At 46.8% G+C, this 18,792-nt stretch overlaps 6 protein-coding genes across 6 annotated transcripts; 2 read left to right on the top strand and 4 right to left on the bottom strand.

Annotated features, from left to right (window-relative positions):
* Positions 1-1,124: 1,124 nt before the first annotated feature.
* On the top strand, positions 1,125-2,525 carry EV420DRAFT_1309817 (uncharacterized protein; the record flags this gene model as incomplete). The annotated part of the gene is made up of 2 exons (XM_060468557.1): positions 1,125-1,666; positions 1,748-2,525. The coding sequence occupies 2 exons, from the start codon at positions 1,125-1,127 to the stop codon at positions 2,523-2,525; spliced, it is 1,320 nt and encodes a 439-aa protein (XP_060329888.1).
* Positions 2,526-4,997: 2,472 nt separating this feature from the next.
* Positions 4,998-7,901, bottom strand: EV420DRAFT_1643914 (uncharacterized protein; the record flags this gene model as incomplete). The annotated part of the gene is made up of 10 exons (XM_060477571.1): positions 4,998-5,326; positions 5,375-5,672; positions 5,750-6,119; positions 6,175-6,463; positions 6,518-6,697; positions 6,749-7,046; positions 7,110-7,143; positions 7,193-7,510; positions 7,562-7,770; positions 7,824-7,901. 10 exons carry the CDS (start codon positions 7,899-7,901, stop codon positions 4,998-5,000), a joined length of 2,403 nt encoding a protein of 800 aa, XP_060329887.1.
* A 546-nt stretch (positions 7,902-8,447) lies between these two features.
* Positions 8,448-8,877, bottom strand: EV420DRAFT_1643913 (uncharacterized protein; the record flags this gene model as incomplete). The annotated part of the gene is made up of 2 exons (XM_060477570.1): positions 8,448-8,465; positions 8,515-8,877. The coding sequence occupies 2 exons, from the start codon at positions 8,875-8,877 to the stop codon at positions 8,448-8,450; spliced, it is 381 nt and encodes a 126-aa protein (XP_060329886.1).
* Positions 8,878-9,038: 161 nt separating this feature from the next.
* On the bottom strand, positions 9,039-9,661 carry EV420DRAFT_1643912 (uncharacterized protein; the record flags this gene model as incomplete). The annotated part of the gene is made up of 2 exons (XM_060477569.1): positions 9,039-9,416; positions 9,470-9,661. 2 exons carry the CDS (start codon positions 9,659-9,661, stop codon positions 9,039-9,041), a joined length of 570 nt encoding a protein of 189 aa, XP_060329885.1.
* A 5,438-nt stretch (positions 9,662-15,099) lies between these two features.
* EV420DRAFT_1480638 (uncharacterized protein) lies at positions 15,100-15,933 on the bottom strand (the record flags this gene model as incomplete). The annotated part of the gene is made up of 4 exons (XM_060469688.1): positions 15,100-15,223; positions 15,282-15,552; positions 15,608-15,805; positions 15,852-15,933. The coding sequence occupies 4 exons, from the start codon at positions 15,931-15,933 to the stop codon at positions 15,100-15,102; spliced, it is 675 nt and encodes a 224-aa protein (XP_060329884.1).
* A 512-nt stretch (positions 15,934-16,445) lies between these two features.
* On the top strand, positions 16,446-18,115 carry EV420DRAFT_1480637 (uncharacterized protein; the record flags this gene model as incomplete). The annotated part of the gene is made up of 6 exons (XM_060469687.1): positions 16,446-16,508; positions 16,702-16,892; positions 16,943-17,057; positions 17,171-17,234; positions 17,285-17,782; positions 18,069-18,115. The coding sequence occupies 6 exons, from the start codon at positions 16,446-16,448 to the stop codon at positions 18,113-18,115; spliced, it is 978 nt and encodes a 325-aa protein (XP_060329883.1).
* Between the last annotated feature and the right edge of the window lie 677 nt (positions 18,116-18,792).

Here is an 18,792-nt window from a genome sequence, read left to right as displayed (position 1 = left end):
CGCGTTCCCTCGTAGGTTGGTTATCCTTACGAAGCCTAGGACTCGAGGCTGTACGCGTGTTTCTCTGCGAAGATAGTACTCGGATGTGATATTCAAATACAGGAATTAGGACAAGGAACGGAATTGTCGATGTAAAAATAGCATCGAGCACATATATATAGCGAGTCCGCAGCATGATTCGTCTTGTTTCAATCTCACGGATTGAAGCATAAAAAAGGTTAATGATGAAACATTTTCAGGGCAACTATGTTTGGCTTTTTGTACACTTGGAGCTTGGAGGCTTACAAGATCATGGGCCGATAGCCTGAGGCTATAGGTTGGAATGATGCGATCACCCTTGGCATGTGGAAGAAGTATTCACAGGTTCCGTGGTATGAAACTAGCATTGAGCCCCACATCCGATATCTGTATGTGTTCACTTGGGGATATCTTATGGCGTCTATCTTTCTTTGGCGCAACTGATAGCAACGCAATGGTCTGAGCGTGCACAGTTGTTCCACCTTACTTCTTACAACGAGGACAGCAAGACTTAAACTTGTTGACACAACTGTATCTTGCTACGTCAACATACTCCGGCAATGCCTGGATTGATTCACTCTTGTATGTCTGGTTTTATTGCTTTCAATGTTTCATATCCTCACGCTGTCATGCCTAAGTAGCTCGCGGACAATGGAACGGAAAGTGGCACAGGACCGACCGCTGTGCTCTAGACGACGGAACGCGGCAGGTAAGCATGCAATAGCATGCGCGGAAGGTCATGGAATAATGCTTTATAGAAACACGATAGTCTCCCCGAGATCACTATCTCTGCCTACGATGGGACCGGCCGAACAGAAAGCATTCCAGTGCTGAAGCAACGGACCTACACTGGGAGGATATTACCATCCGCTATCGCTAACACTCCCTGTGCCGACCTAGGTGTAGATGGGATGTTGGAGAAGCTCAACGTCCCGGTCTGCACTCCGGACAGCCACCTATATAAGGTGTGCACAGACTTCGTCACAGAAAATTGCGACCTTGGTACTGCCTACGCTCATTTGCGCCCTCATCTGTATGACTTCGACACTGTCAGACATATCTCTTATATTACGAAATCACGAGAGGACGACGAGATGCGACGAACTATGCTTGTCGAGAAAAATATCTTGGACGGGGATGTACCTCCTCGGCGCGTCTGGGATCTGCATGCTAATCGGGTTGTGCCATGGTGGGTTGCCCGAAAATGCCCATGGCCGATTTCGCATGCATGGGTGGATGATAAAGATCTCAAGAGAGAGATGTCACCCATTAATGGATATCAATGGCCCGTACCAATGCCGAAAGATGCAGATCTCAATCTCATCAGGATCGAGATGCTGAACTTCGGCGCTGAGTATATCTGGTTGGATGTTTTGTGTTTGAGGCAGAAGGGTGAGGGCAGCGACCCACGCGATAACCCAAGCAAAGAGGAGTGGGAACGTAGGGAGCTTCTGCGTCGCGAGGAGTGGAAAGTCGATTTGCCAACGATCGGGTGGGTGTATCACAACGCCGAGAAGGTGGTATACTACTTCAGTGGGCTAGGTCTGCCGCTAAGTTTCAAGCCTGGCGACTTCGAGAATGATCGGTGTTGGTTTAATCGGGGGTGGACACTACAGGAAACTAGAGATAATCTGCTCATTGCAGGGGAGTCCCATCACCACGCCAGGTTCGTGACGAAGAAGGCGCGAAAGTGGTCCAAGTTCCGCAATCAGTTTAGACGACTGTGGAGAGCACGAAAGCTTAGCGATGACGGGTTCATGACAGGGCACATGCAGAAGCTGTTCGAAAAAAAATTGGCATCTTTGCGGCAAATGCGGAGAGAAGAATCGATATTTCGCATCCTGTCGCAAATGCAAAAACGGAAATCAACCAATCCTGTGGATAAAGTCGCAGGGTTGGTATACCTGTTCTACTCCCAGTACATCCCAATCTACGATGCCGACCAGTCCGAGGAGGACGCCTGGACAGAACTCGTTAGCATCGCGCAGGATTGGTTTCGTGCAGATTTATTCTTCCTGTACCCTGAACCTGGGAACGGAAAGAAGTTCTGGCATCCGTCATGGGAGCAGGTAATGACGGAAGTGCTTCCCAAGTCGTCGCTCAATAAAGTTCTTTATAATATAAAGATTAATCGGACGAAGAAAGGAGGAGACAAGTACCTCGGTCTTCGTATCGACTCATGCAGAGTGCGGGGATTGGTAGACGAACCATCTCCAGAGATACCTCGATGCGGAAAGCTGGACATCACTTCTCACCTCGGGAGAAAGCACACCTTCGACGTTGTTGCCAACCATGCATACCCGATACCCGATGGCAAGTATACGCTTATAGGCACTGCCAAACATGGCTCTACGATGGAAGGTGTTATCTGGGTCGTCGGGAAAGAAGATGGGGTTAGGAAGAAGAAGTTCAGAAAAGTGTCGGTGTTGAGTATGGCGAACAAACGAGAAGAAGACAAGCTTTGGAAGCTCGACGTTCACAGGTACACTAAAACACCTCTTCTCTGACTTTGACGCAAGTCAAACGGTGGTGGGACAAAGTCGAGATCGAGGTCCGGCCTTTGATGGACCAGTCGTTCGCCAGGATGCCATACCTACAACGATCGGATGAGCAAGTCTTCTTATTAGAGAGGGTTTACGCATAGTTCAGTAGACTATGGGATAAAAGAACCTTTTGCGGCGATTCTTACTCAACTTTATGTTATCCGATGGGAATTAGCTGAGAACTTAAGGCAAGGATATCGTAACACACATTAGCATGCAAACAATGCTGAGCCAGTCCTTTACTCAGCGCCTCGCTACCTGTGGAACCCGTGTTGCTTTGAGTGTGAACGCTTGTTGGCAGGTAAAGTGCAATGCAGCAATATGCCGAAGGAACGTAATGCATAAGAACATGTGCACCTCGCCTCGTTCTTTTCTCGATCATCCCTTGTGCTCATTCTCATGGACATTCTTTAAGGAGAGCATCACCCGGTCTTTGACGAAGCCCAACAAGCATGAAAGGAGGAAGGGAGGAATAGATGAACAAGAGAGGTAGTCAGGAAATGAAGAGATGTCTTGTGATTGATGGTGAGGACGTCGGGGAAGCCAAATGAGTAGAGGGCTGAAATGTATCGGAGAGTTGCCTCTGCAGTTGAATCTCAAACTTGGACTGCATAGGCGAGAAGAGGTGGAACACATGACGACGCGATATTGCCAGTTACTTAGCACTCGGTACACTATGCGTTCCGTCGAGGTAAAAGTCCTGCACTTTTGAGTGCATTTCGCTAGATGACGCCTCTTGCGTTAGGTGTACTCGCTGGGAATATGTCACCAATCAAAAAAAAGTTGCAGCCTAGCGACAAAAATCGAGGTCCTTTACAGAGTGAGCGATAGCATCATTAGCCGTCGGCAGTATTCTATATCAAGCATTAGACTTCTGGGAATACAACGATATTCTTGCAAGTACCGGAAACACCAACCTTGCACTTGGGTCTTATCCTTGGCTACCGGAGTCATATCGTGCCTTAGAAGAGACGGGCGAGAGACGAAGCAATCTTGAAGGACGAATCGCTCACAAGCAAAAGCTTCCATCCATATATAGCATCCCTACTCCCGCAGTAACGGAATGCCGTAGAGCAGCGTGGCCTAGGATTAGGGTCAGTAAACTCTTTGAAAAGGGATAATGCAAGGAAGAGTCAACGTACGAGAAACAGGTGAGGTAATAAACCGTTGCAAAACTTGAAGGTTGTACGTAAATAGTCTCTGCCATCTATCGAGACATCGCACCGGATCTGTCACCATAGCGGGCTGCAGAACCATCTGAGACGACAAGAAAACGATCTCAAGTAGCGAGACTTAATGATTCCAAGTGAGTTATGGGTCGGATCGACAAAACAACAAAGAACAGCCGCATTTCTCCTTGCTCCTGGTTCTCCATAGAAGGGACTTTTCTATCGACACACGTAAAGATAAGCAATGAACTCGGTAGAGTGAGAATACAATCAGCCCTTGTTGCGGTAAAGCTGGTATTGATGACATCGAACAACTTGCGCCTGTGACGGGAGTCAGGATATAGAGAAAACGGTGGGTGGTACGAAACTCACGGTCACCATTGGCTGCAACAGAATTCCTCGGGGAGCTTATCCATGACAACACTAAATGCTTGATGGAACACCTGACAGTCGCGCGCATCAGCGGGGAAAGTAGGAGGCAGTCGTTCAGAAAGGGTCGATGGAACGACAGTCAACATACCACGAGGGAAGATACGTCGCGCCCAATTTGTACGCAGAAGCTGGTATTCAAAGTTAAAAGGCGTTGAGTAAACTTTCTGATAAAAGATATACCCATATATTCTCGTATCTTGTACGGCGAACTCCAGAGGCAGCATTCTTGCCTAACATGCTTTGTATTAAGAAAAGCAGACACCTGTAAATGGTCCACTAATTAATTATTAGCTGCAGTCACTGTCAGCTCCTAATCTAATATTACCTTACAATCATAGTGAGCTCTAATTGATTAAAAGCCTGCAGTTACAATGCCAATTTGGCAGGGGGTCGATATGCCACCTCCCTGAGTACAGACGCCCATCACTGTGGGCGACTGAGTAATGGCTCCCGTCGCTGTGGGCGACAGCGACCAAGAGAGACCCTGGCGCGCTCCTTCCAACTTGGATCGGACTATCCTATTCATGTGTCGGAAGGTGTTCCTTGATATCGGCTTGGTGACCTAGGCTTCTTTCTATGATTTGAACGTTGAACGTTGATGTGTCATGGTATGATCCCCCCTTCTATCTGTGACGTCTCCTGTCATTTTCTTTCGTGTTTTCCCCTGCATGTTGTCTTCCGCCATGATTTCTTCCGCTCTTATGTTTTATTCTTCCATACTCATGTTTTTCCACTCTTATGTTTCAATCATGTCTTTTCCATTTTCTTTCCCATCTGTATGTCTGCGATATAGCAATTTATTGCCCAACAAATAAAATATCTGCTACCAAAAATACTATAAAACATTGTCATTAGTCTCTTTGGGCCTCGGACGCGTACGACGCCCACGATTTGACTTCGGCACAATACCGGTCTCAAGCCACGTAGGCACATTCTTCCACCGTTCTATACAATGTTCCCGCATTCGAACTCGCATGTCAGCCTGACGCAGAGCGTACGCACATTCTCCCTCAGAAATATCCTCTCTCGTGTCCCGCTCCAACCAAGTTCTAGCCTCCCATGCAAAAAACGCTTTGACGTGCTTCATCTCCTCCAACACCAACACCACTTCCTCCCGCCAGCGATGTGCTCGAGCTCTTGTCTTGCACCATTCTATTCGGAGAGCTGCAGTGCTTCTTAGAGTAATAACTGAAACAGACATTGATTACGTACCTTCCGCTGTTTCTTCTGCATCGGTTTCATGTCGATGCACCCTCCAGATCCATGTCATTGCACGACGTCCTTCCGTTTGTCCGGGTGCGATGTCCTCCAGAGCACGAACATCCCCTGGTTCGAGTATGCGTAGTTGTCGATCCCACCCAGCTTTTCCCCCGTTAATTGCAGATGCGAGGGTTCCCAGATCCGCCCAGAGTGTACGATATCTTGCCGCAGCAGCATCAATGTTTGCCACCACACTCTTGATCGTCGCTATCGCTCGTGTGTTCATTGCCTGACCGGTAATGTTCCTGTCCTTGAATTTATAGATATGCGATCGGTATATAAGTAGGCGGCGCAGTGTTGCTAGGCATTCATATGCTTCCGCCTCACGCAGTCGGAACTCATAGTCCAAAAGTTTGCCATTGCAGGGAATACGGCCGACTGTAGCTCTCGGAAGAAACAGGGGAAGGTCGACGGCCTCAAGAGCTTCCTCCAGCGGGACGGAACTGGTCGATGCTTCTTCCGCGGTTTTCGTCCTCCACCCGTGGCTGCCCGTTCTTCTGCTGCTGCTGCTTTAGTGGCCAGTTGGTTTTTGGTCCACTCAGCTCGCAGAACGACTACAGCGGGCATATATACCTGCTGAACCTCAAACCAGGCCTCGAGACGGCGGCGGACCCGGTTTAAGCCTTCTGTCACCTTCGCACGTTCCTGGTCCATTGAGTGCGGACCAAGCCCTGCATATGCATGCTTCAAACGCAATCTATAATTAATTCCACCATAAGAAAATCAATCTGGTGAACCGTGAAAACACTCACTGATCAGACTCTAATTCAACACCCTGCAGAATCATCGTACTAGGCCCAATCTCGTGTCGTACCCTGAAGATCTCGTCATCTTTATCTGTTGCATCTTCGGCCATCGCGGATTCGTCTTCATGCATGTTTGTCGTATCGTCACCGTGGTGTGTGTTTTCCGCTCTCGTATTACCACTCTTCGCTGGTGCACCTCTGGTTTCCTTGCTTTTTGCCTCCCGTGCAACGATCTTTGCCATTTCAGCCGCTTCTTCTTTGGCAAGGGTGAGCCGAACCTTATTGGTCGTTAATTCTAAAGACGGCATCAGTAATATCTCCCAGACACTATTATGTTTAATGTACTTACGAGCTACAGTGGTCTCAAATGGATTTATTGAGCCAACTGGATCCTTTTCCCATGCTTCTATGGCTATCATCCATTTCTCCACATCCTGTGTTGGCAGTGTCGCTGTGAACTCAGCATACACGGCACTGTGGAGCACCCAGGCAGGAATGGCTTCTTGGATACCTGTCAGAAGGATGGTGCCTGGGAGAATGCATCAGGGCGAAGCTAGTGCGAACATCAAGACGGACTGACTCATCGAAGCTGTCTTGCGGTAGTTGTAATCACCGATATGATCATCCAAGGTGTCCAGGTACCCACCCGGACCCATGACCTTCAAGCTGGCTGCGAGTGGGTTTAGACGACTCCAGCCTCGCTCTGGAGCCTCACCGTCAGTCTCCCCCACGTATGGTGTTTTGTAAAATGAAAACTTGGTGTGGCAACTAAGTATATGTGCCAGCAAATGAAATTTCGGGATCAGATACACGAAGTCACTTGGGGATTGTTTCGGCGTCATCGAGGGAGGATAGATAGCAATACGTTCCCACAACTTCTTGGACCATTGGCAATTGATGTCATATGAGACGACGATTCACCGAGGCGTTGGGTGTTGTACACGTGAACAAAAGATGTAGTCGATACGAACTTGCCTATGAAATGGCTATGAGTATATGACATTATTTCAGAAACGAGGCTTACTCTTCTCCGTGATCTAGAATTGTGACTGCGCTAGGACCTTTGCAGTCATGCCATGCACAATTGACAGTGGCAACGCCACTTGTTGCCAATGCAGCTCCTCGTTTGGTCGTAGCGAGTTTCACGGCTTGATGGTCACAGCAATCACTCGGATCGTAGGGTATGCGCTTGCCATACTCAGCAACATGGTTGCGGAAATCTTCCTGTCGGACTATGAATCCGGCACCATTGAGTAGGCTAGGATCCCGATTGGAATTGGAGATGACCAGTCGGACCAGTCGAAAGTTGGCATCAATAGCGACGTATAGTGTGTACTTCCACCTAACCAGCATGTGAGTAAGGGATTTTATAGAATGCAACCAAGACACTAACGGATCCTCTGTATCATTTTCCCAGCCTTCGTCGAGATTTATTCCGGGCCAGGGACAAGCAGGACATTTTACAGCCAATGTGCCCGGTGGAATAGGAAGTTCTCCCAGTTTGCACCCTTTCATATCTCGTGGGGACCTATCAAGCTTGCGTTTGAGGAGCTTGATATGACGCCATTCTTGAACCATGCACATAAAAGCCTGGAAGCGGTCCTGAAGTCTTTCAATGAGCAGGCATAAAGTGATGGATGGCGACGGTGACTTACGGGAGGTAACTGTGTACCAGTATTATCGGTGAGGCGGACCAAAGTGTGGTAGAATTCATACCCAGACACCTTGGACATGAAAGATAGCAGGTGAAATACCTCGAGCGTTCGGAAGGTTGTGGCCATCTGGGGTTCAACGACTGTGGAAGGGAATAGCCGGGACCATAGAAGTTGCCGCCAGCATGCAACGGATTGCGTGCAGCTACAATAGTCGACATGGATTGTCTGTATACCATCCAGATCGATGATATGGAGTCGTCCAGGGTGTGGAGTTGGACAGTGCCGATTACCATCATGCCCAAGGGGATATACTAAGCCTAGGGTGGCGAGAGTAGTTTGTTTAAAATAAGTACCAGTCCATTCCTGTAAACCAGTCGTGAGTTGGATTTTTCGAAGACAGATACAGATGGTTAGTTTTACTTGGATACGATGTAAGGGATTGCTTATATGCAGGTTCACTGTACACTCGGCACAGTATAGACATCCCTCATTGCATGAGCCACAGTGATAGAGAGTGGCGTCATCCACAGATTTATCGCAGCGCAAACAGACCTTCAATATGTCCCCCGGAGTCTCATGTCGAAACATTTCCTCCATGAAGTCCCATATCAATGGCAGCCAGTCTCATAGGTATGGGTCATCCTGTACAGAAATGTGAGTGTGCCCTGATCCCCTGCTTAGACTTACCAACCTGTTGAATTGTTGCGTCCTCGGTGCTGCCTCGTGGATCCATGCTGCCATCCTCCTCCATGTCAGAGTGATCAGAGTTTTCCTCTTCAAGTGCAGGTCCATCCAGCCATGACAAATCGGCGCCTGCCCATTCGTCAAGCACAGGATCATGTCGAGATGGGGCATGAGGTTTCTGTGGACTGGCTGGAGCGTTATGGTAAGTGGTGGTCGTATGGGGGTGGGACCCAGTGGCAGTCGTGTAGACATTGAAATCAGTATGCCGGTGGGTAACATGTGAGGGTGCGGAGGGATTGTCCAACTCATCCAACTCATCTTTGTCATAGTAAGCATCCGCATGGACTTTCAGTCTCTTGATCTTCACCATTGAGACTTTCGGGAGACCCAGAAATAACACACATTATTCCTGCTGAAGCCAAGCAGAACCAAACATCACTGAGGAAAATAAAGCTAAAAAACATATTTGTCATGTAGAGCATAGAAGACTACAAAATAAAACTGCAACCCCCGGAACATCTCAGTAGTATCCTAAACATCATCTTGCAGCTCCCTATAACCCGTCGCCTCCACCCACGTGTCCACATCAACTCTCTCCCATTCCGACACATTGTTGAGTCCATTAGCCTGCATCGCTAAGCACCAGGCGAAAACCCTGGTTTTGGCTCGTAGCTGTAGCTGCCTCGCTACTTGTTTCCTCCTTACGAGGTGTCTATCATCGTAGTCCACCTCTGCGGCATTGATATCCGAGGCAATAACACATAGGGAGTCGCTGCTGGCAGAGCTGGATTCGGAGCTGTCTTCACAGTCAGACGATGATTCGTTACTACTGGAAGAGTCACGGTAGGAAGCGGCAAGGTCGTCCTTGGCTTGTTGACCTCCAAAGGCGTCCATCCAGTTTTCAATTCGCTGAACGAACATCCATTGAGTTTTTAATATGTAAGGAAACAGTAGCCACGTACCTTATAGCAGTTGTAATAGCTGTGGTTATACTCCTTCTGCCAGGGATGAGTAAATGACTCGGGATATAACCTCACCCACATGGCTATGAACCACGTCCAAAACCTTTCCGTGTTTTCATTCAGGATGGCACGCTCGTATGTGTCCTGGTGTTGTGCCAACGTTTGCTGCATTCGCTCATCAAACAAGTGCATGGGCGATCATGTCTTGAAACATAGGTCAGTACGCTCTAGGCATGGTAGGGATTGCAATATGTACTGGACGTGCAGATAAACCCCAAGGGTTGCGACCATCATCAGACATCCTATGGAGGTATAGCTCAACAGAGGGATTCAGAAGGTGGACAGGCGTGGCATGGATTCCAATTTGGGTATTCGTAAGGCCACGAGTTCACCAAGAAGGCCGTGGTGGTACACAATTCCACGGATTTCATACATAAGGCCATGTTACTGATGTAAGTATGCAAGAGTACCCTCGCGAAATGCACTACAAAGTTCGTCAGCTCCAGACAACGCTGAGCAGAGCAGGTCTTGCAACAAATCGACAACTTTCTGTATCTCTGCAAGCACCTGCGTAGCCTCCTTCCACAAGTCTGTACACCCTGCCTGCCGGTAAACATGGGTGGCTATTACGTCACAGCGACTGTAAAGTTTATTAAATGGCTTCAACATGTCGCTGAGCATAGCCATAGGGTCGCCATTTTGAGGGTCGGTAGCCTTGGCGAAAGCACAGGCCACAAGGGCTGAGGGGGAACTGTTTTCCAGTCTTGTGGCCAGTTTGGCACGTACCCGCTGTAGAGCGCCTGTCCACTCTTCCATAGTCGCTGATCTTTTGTGTGTATCCCTGTGAGAAATGTTAAATAAGACAGCAAATGTGTAACAGCAATGGCAAGGACGAAAAAAGAAACTGTGGGACCAGCATGTGCGCGTGCATGCTGAGGTTGAGTGTGTACAACATGGTGAGAGGAACGTTCTGCATTTCCATTGCGTTCAGCATACCGCTTGCGTCCTTTCTGACAGAGGGTGTCACGATTTCTGGTCGAAAAAAAAAGCAAGCTCAGTTATTCGAAGGTGCTGATCGATGAAACATAGAAGGCGCACCTCTCATAATAAGCCTGCTGAGAGAGAGCATGCACATAGGCTCTCTCTTCGCCATTGCTGTACTTGCATGGGTGTCCTTGCTGTCGACGAACTGGAGCAATGTGAGGCCATATAGCCAATATTGTGTACAATTGCCCTGTAAGCACAGGAATTAAATTGTATACAATCCTGTGAGGCCTGAGTTGTATACTTACATGACTTCTGATATGTAATGGCCTAAATCCGCATTTTCTCAAATATTAGGCATATTTCCCATCAGGATGGGCTAGATTTTTCTGTGGGACCTTTCATAAAAATCTATAATTAGCCTGTGAAGTCAGCCCATCAATATCTGGCCGAAAACGGCTGGATGCGACCAAATGAAAATGGATGTAGTGGCAGTGCCGAATTTTTGATGGCATCATAGGGGCTATTTTCCGGTCAGAATAGGATTTAGGCTGGTTTCTGGGTGCTCGGCAGGTCAGGTCATGGTCCTGTAATATTCACAAACCTAAATAACATAAAATAGAACCTACTGATGAGGTATAGGGGCTCTGGAGAGTATGTAATATAGGTATTTTCGCAAAAAATGGCTGCAATATTTGCTTTTTTGGGGGTTTTTAGGGTGATACATGCATTGGATCGACCGGGGGACTTCACCAATGAATTTCCTGACCTTGAAAACCCCCAAACGATCCCTCTATAGCACTTGTGGCACATTTTATTACCAGGATTAGACGAGCATATTGGATTTTTAGGGTGCAGCATGCTTTGGATTGCTTTGAAAACTATACCAGTCGATTGGTACACTATAAAAACCTTAGAATACATTGTCTTCTATAATATTTGACCTGTATAATACTGTAAAAAAGTGGGGATTGGGGTGCACATATGGTTTATTTTGTTTTCTGTGCTTCGGATGAGTCTGGGACCATCACCAATAGATTCCTTGACATTTAAAACCCTAAAACGACTATAGGAACCTTTTATTGGGTTCCATAAACAATGGTAATAACAATATTACAGTTTAGGAGGAGCACATATGGAAAATCACTTTTCTGTACCTCGGAATACTTCGGAACTTCTACCAGTGTATTTCTTGACCTCGAAAACCCTCGGATAACACCAGGATTTAAAGAAAACCTACAAAAATACATGTTAAAAAAGAGTAATAGGGGATGGAGGAGATATACCTTGTATTACGCATTTCTAGTGGTTGGAGAAGGTATTCCTGTTATATGAGAGACGATATGTATTGTATAATCATTTGTACAAATTCCCACATTCATCCGAAATGTATTGGAAGAGATATAAGTAAATCATTCTGCAAATGATGAGGAGCACATCCCCAATTTCAATATTCTGATCATTCTATGGCTTGGGGAATGTCAGAATCGGATTCCCTGACCCAAAAAATGGTAGGATCACCAATCATCTATGGTCATTTTATCAAGAAAACATCTGGTGGTAAGAACAAATCAGACTGCAGCAATTGTCAAGGAAAGTCCATATTGTACTTCGGAGTGTTGACACTTCACATCCCATGGATGATTGGTGATCCTACCATTTTTTGGGTCAGGGAATCCGATTCTGACATTCCCCAAGCCATAGAATGATCAGAATATTGAAATTGGGGATGTGCTCCTCATCATTTGCAGAATGATTTACTTATATCTCTTCCAATACATTTCGGATGAATGTGGGAATTTGTACAAATGATTATACAATACATATCGTCTCTCATATAACAGGAATACCTTCTCCAACCACTAGAAATGCGTAATACAAGGTATATCTCCTCCATCCCCTATTACTCTTTTTTAACATGTATTTTTGTAGGTTTTCTTTAAATCCTGGTGTTATCCGAGGGTTTTCGAGGTCAAGAAATACACTGGTAGAAGTTCCGAAGTATTCCGAGGTACAGAAAAGTGATTTTCCATATGTGCTCCTCCTAAACTGTAATATTGTTATTACCATTGTTTATGGAACCCAATAAAAGGTTCCTATAGTCGTTTTAGGGTTTTAAATGTCAAGGAATCTATTGGTGATGGTCCCAGACTCATCCGAAGCACAGAAAACAAAATAAACCATATGTGCACCCCAATCCCCACTTTTTTACAGTATTATACAGGTCAAATATTATAGAAGACAATGTATTCTAAGGTTTTTATAGTGTACCAATCGACTGGTATAGTTTTCAAAGCAATCCAAAGCATGCTGCACCCTAAAAATCCAATATGCTCGTCTAATCCTGGTAATAAAATGTGCCACAAGTGCTATAGAGGGATCGTTTGGGGGTTTTCAAGGTCAGGAAATTCATTGGTGAAGTCCCCCGGTCGATCCAATGCATGTATCACCCTAAAAACCCCCAAAAAAGCAAATATTGCAGCCATTTTTTGCGAAAATACCTATATTACATACTCTCCAGAGCCCCTATACCTCATCAGTAGGTTCTATTTTATGTTATTTAGGTTTGTGAATATTACAGGACCATGACCTGACCTGCCGAGCACCCAGAAACCAGCCTAAATCCTATTCTGACCGGAAAATAGCCCCTATGATGCCATCAAAAATTCGGCACTGCCACTACATCCATTTTCATTTGGTCGCATCCAGCCGTTTTCGGCCAGATATTGATGGGCTGACTTCACAGGCTAATTATAGATTTTTATGAAAGGTCCCACAGAAAAATCTAGCCCATCCTGATGGGAAATATGCCTAATATTTGAGAAAATGCGGATTTTGATTGGATCCAGGCTTTCATACATGTGTATACTTATCAGGCCTGCAGGCCTCACAGAATTGTGTACAATCTAATTCCTGAGCCTAGAGGAAATTGTATACACAACTGGCCTTATGAGGTGGCAATGTCTAAAGCTATGACAGGCATGCTTGAAGTGAGGGCAGGTTGTGGGAGAGAGCATTGCACTCACCAGTGGATTCGCTCTCGATGACTTTAGGAGGTGAAATATCACCCACAGGCTCATCTGCGATGTTCATCGAGTGAGGGTGTAAGAAAGTGACAGTGGCATGAAGGTGGCCTGACTACCCAAGTAAGGAAGGAGGCGTATTTCTGAAATGGAGGCAATATACTGATGAAAAATCATTACAGTGGTGAAAGTCGTTTGGTAAGATGCAAAAGGAGTGGGAATGAGAAGAACAAAGTTAACGTATTCAGGAGAAGCCGGTTTTCCAGGAAGTATTGAATATGGTAGAGCGCAGATGAGCCGAGTCGATGATGGCTACATTGATGCTAGCGTTACAGGGTAAGAATGTAGTGCCCTTACCTGATGATATTAAACTGATAAAAATTCATTTAGGCTTTTCCATGAGCTGTAGATGCCAGGAAGTGCTCAGTATTGAATGGTAGACTCATGCAGACACTTCAAAGGTCTCCATTGAATTTTTAGAGTCAGGGATAACTTCATGACGCCTTGTCGCTGTCTCGAACGTTGCGCAAGTATGTCCGGCTAATTGGGCCAGTCTGCCGAATTGCCTGCCGGTGTTTCGTATTGGACTCAGGGTTGTTCAAGGGCAGAAATCAAGTACGCATTATGGCTATGAGACTTATACTACAGACGCGCTTTGTATGTGATACACTTGGGAATATGACTGTTGGCCCAAATCCTCTCAACAGTCTCTGCATCCATGTTGGTGTATGGGTGTGGGTGTGGGCTGACTGCCAAATGAAACTTGATTTTGCGAGCATACTCCTGAAGACTGGGGGGCAAGCACCATGCGAGTTTGGGGAGGTCTCTGATGGGCAATGTCAGCGAGTATTACTTCAAATATGGGTGCCGAGCATACCGATCAGCTTGAATCTTGAGCTGAGGCTGCCGTAAAAGGACCAACGCTTTAGCGGTTTTACTGAAACAAAAAGTTAAGTGAGGAAACGATAGCGGAAAGGGATAGTTACAGCATATACTCGTCGACATCGGATTTTCCCATTGTTTAGGACTGGCTCTCTTTACCAATGAGGCATGGTGATGAGGTGTTTACCAACTGTACAGTTTCTCGGTATTACTCAAGGGCAAACCTTAATCTCGCACCAACCTTCAATTCCACAGCATTACTTAAGCAACTGTACAGTTTCACAGGCAAACCCAAAACTCAACTTTATTGTTCACTGGACAAAAAGACTGTGCATTGTTGAAATACCAAATGCGCCGCGCTTCCGATGGCCACCCCTCCTTTCCATAGTATATTTTCTAAATTTAGCATTAGTATATAAAGTAGGATACCTTGTAATCGAGCCCCTCGTGCGTTTGCGAGGGTTCCCTGCTAATCCTGGAGTCCCGCTTATCTGAGCTGAACAGCGTACTCCAACATGCATCACATGATAGGGATGGTATAACAGTATATTGCAGTAACTCTCTAACTAAAAGTAACTACATTAATTTTTTTTGGCTTTTTGTAAGTACATAGTGAGTCTGCAAATAGCTATTTTTAAGGACAGTGGGGAGAGCGACACAACAGAGCAACTGCGATATAACATGACGTAGATAACATGAGATAAAAGAAACACCAAGAGATTAGGGGAGGGCGTCAGCACCTCAAAGGACTCGGACCTTGCCTTCGGTGAGGGCATTAGCAAAGGCCTCCTCTGCATCAGCCTGGGACCGGTACTTCTTATGGCATGCATGAGCGACACCAGAGACAAGGGGCTGGACCTTTTCCCTGAAAAAAATATGAGCATGAGGGTAAAACATACATACGTGGTAGGAAAAAAACTGACCAGCTCGTAAAAATGCCGACCTCATGGCCAGCGGTCACCACATAGTAGGCTTTGCCGGTTTGACTGACTGCGGGGTTGAATGCCCTGCAATTTGAACAATGGAAACCACTGTGGACTTGGGCAGGTGGAGGGCGAACGCTGGACTCAGCGACAGAAGACTCTGCCACGACCGCAACCGCAGTCGCAGTCGCAGGCTGCATCGTGGCAGGGAGAGGTAGCCTGGTGAAAGGCGAATGCAAGATGAAGGGGGCTCCAGATCCAACAGGACGAGCTACGAAATTTTGGAATTAATACAGGAATCTAAAGATGGGGATTGGGGAACATACCATTGACAGTCGCAGCAGTCACGCTACAACCGGACGGTGCTGGTGTGGGAGGGGCAGGAGCAGGAGACGTGGCAGGAGCAGAGGCCGCTACCTCAGAGGAGGGAGCAGACGCAGTACCATCGTCACTGGCTGGGACGGTGGTGCTGGTGCTGGCTCTGTTGGAGGAGGGCGTCGTGGACATCGCAGCAGTATCAGAACCTGAGAAATCATTAGCAGTGATGGTTGGGAAAGAGAGGCAACGTACCCGTTGTCAGGTTCAGGGCATTGAGGGCCTGTAACAGGGCCACGAGCGCTTTGGGAGAGAGATTGAGTTGCTGTTGGGTCATAACGGAAGCAGTAAAGGACAGATGGGGAAATGAGCTGATAGGAGGGGATGATGGGTGATAGAGATCAAGGGATGAAAAGCATCCATGTGCCAAGATGGACACTTTAATACTCCTGTGGAACCTATTTGTCCCTGCTTGCACAAGAAATGCATCGGAGATGAATCTTTAAGACTGCCTGAACGTCAGCATTGTAAATGCCGTGCTGCAACTGTACAGTTTAGCGGATATAACCACATATGGAGGGATGGAATGTGGGCAGGCTTAGTCATAAAACTTGGCAAAAAAGGTACAGTTATGAAATTTGATGTGAACAAAACTAATCACATTTGATATAGATGGCATGCATATCAAAGCCTAAATTACCCAGCGAGGCACGGAAAAAGCCCGGACCAAAACCGTGGGCAAATGAGGCACAGCTGGCCAAGCTAGAGGAAGGCATCCCCAGGTATCGCAATGCTCAAGCAAAAAAACCTAAACGAAACACCATTAGTACCTGGCTCTGAGACAAGTTTATGCTGGGGTGGTGGGACACATTTCCCTTGAAAGAAGGAAAGTCGGCCGATGAGGAGCAAGAGGTAAGGGTGGCATCAACGTTAATGAGATCACAATGATAACCTTTCGCAGCATATCTGACAGTGGTTCCAGAATCACGGGTCAATGAACAAGGTTACAAGAGGTGTTCGTGTGCGGGACATCTTCCCTAGAAACTCAAGAGCGCTTAAGGCCAAAGAATTGTACTCGCGGAAGTATTATCAAACATGAGTTAAGCACCTCGTCGAAGACAAGAAGGAAGAGGGTAGTAGTCGGGGGGAGATATTGAATTTGGTGAAAGCGACGACCAAGGAGGTCTTTGTGCAGGAATCAGAGGAGATTCAAGAGGAAATTCTGACAGAGGTGAAAAATCAGCCTGACGTCAAACCTACTGTCAATGAGGAAAAGACCCCCAAGATGTTTGCCGCGTATGTCGTCTTCCGCTTCCATAGAATACGTACTCTGACATAGCCCTCAGTGCCCTCAAATCAGCGCCAGGTCAAATCAAGGAGTTCTTGAATATCGTTGCAGAGGCAACCGGCTGTGCCCTGCTTTGTATTCTGGGAGGTCCGGATCCTTGGGAAGGCAGTAAAGTTTGTTCATATGGGTGAGCATCTCATCGTTCACCTCGCCAGCTTCGCCAGATACTCATAACCACTTGAGGTTCCATGCCAGCGAAGATCAACATGGGTGAACATTTGGTCAGGCTTTCCTGAAATTCAGGGAAACCTACCTTCAACCGTTTACATGTTTTGTCAGACAGGCTTATCGTACGTCAAATAATACAAATTCTGATTGATGGCACTGACAGTAGTTACAGCCCCCGAAGTCCGCATGGCAAGAGCTCTGACAGACTTCACACCACCAGCAGAAGTCCCCGCAGGTGTCGAAAAGAGAGATGCGTCGGTCAATGTGGATGAAGATGTTACACCCAGGGATGGGGAGACGGAGATTACAGATGGTTTGGATAAAGACATCACAGCCGGGAGCAGGAAAGAGCCAGAAGAACTAGGGCCGAGTGGAACCGAATTGGCTGATGAGGTGGGTGGCAGGTTACGTGACAAAGATGAGCCTCGTGGGGAAGAAGTCGACCCGCCAACCACAAACACGATGCCAGAGTCCCAACCAGAGCACGAGCACGACAGGGAACCTAACCAGTCGGCCCCCAACCCCTCCATTTGCTCAAGTCCGGCCCAACCTCAGTCTCCTCAGGCTAACTGGGTCAATGATGTCGAACAGCCTACTCAGGAGTCACAACCTGATTCGACTTCTACCGCTGCTAACACCGAACCGATCAACGGTGATGTGCTCGGTAACGGTGAGTGACAAAAGGCTAGCGAATGGATATGAACACCACAACACCAAAACCCTCTACTACTCTACACTAATCACCAATATTATTGAGTTCGGGTGTTTCGAGTACGATAGAAGCACTCTGCAGACTTCAACAAATCAGGGAAAGGTTGTTTAAAGATGTATATTTGGTACTAGTGAGCTACACAAGATGTAATACTCGCACTAGCAGGGTTTTAAGACACGATTGGATGAATAGTGACTTGTGTTGAGCAACTGCGCTCGGTCTAACTCTGATACTTTGAAACTAGTGGCACTCTGGGCCAAATACTGGGTCTCACAAGCAGTCTACACTTGACTAGCGGCACCCTAGGCTCGACTAGTGGCACTCTTGGCCTAAGAACAAATACTTTAACTCCGAGACAATACTTTAACTAACTTCGAAATGCTCTGAGTCACTCCAAGATGGAATAGTAACTTTAAGACACTTCAATTCATTCAATACTATAGGTGACTAAGCAACTAGTAGACACTTCGTCGAGGTTAAGCACAAAAGCCTTTAATTGGGGCACTAGAATACGGACTAGTAGGTCACAATCGCAGGGATGGCTTGCCTGCCTGCGAGGCTGCCCCTTCTACTACTTATATACTACAGAGACAGGTACAGAATAAAATATAAATAGATTCTTTAGGGGTAATATTGGTAAGGATATCTTGGCTAGTCACGAATTATGGTGAATAATCACGCAATAGTCAGCCTAGCCTGTTCTTTCTGTCGGATAGCGGGTCGAGGGACTCCGCTATTGGGTCGTTTCCGCACCCTTTGCCCAGGGGTGCTCCACTAGTGACACAGCTATACGAATAGTCGGGTAACCGTGCCTGTAGCAACTGCTCGATCGTGATCGGGGCGCAGCCCGGCTATACTAGTGCCGATTGTATGAGATCTGTATCACACTAGCCGGATCTGGGCTAAGGGTTATGCCTTTACTGGTTCATTTCTAAGTCCTTTTCAGAAGTGCTCACATGACTAGTCAT

This window comes from Desarmillaria tabescens, assembly GCF_030435595.1.
Source record: "Desarmillaria tabescens strain CCBAS 213 chromosome Unknown EV420scaffold_21, whole genome shotgun sequence".
Taxonomy (NCBI): Eukaryota; Fungi; Basidiomycota; class Agaricomycetes; order Agaricales; family Physalacriaceae; genus Desarmillaria; species Desarmillaria tabescens.
Note: the sequence above shows the minus strand (reverse complement) of the source record. Positions and strands in the feature narration are given on the sequence as shown.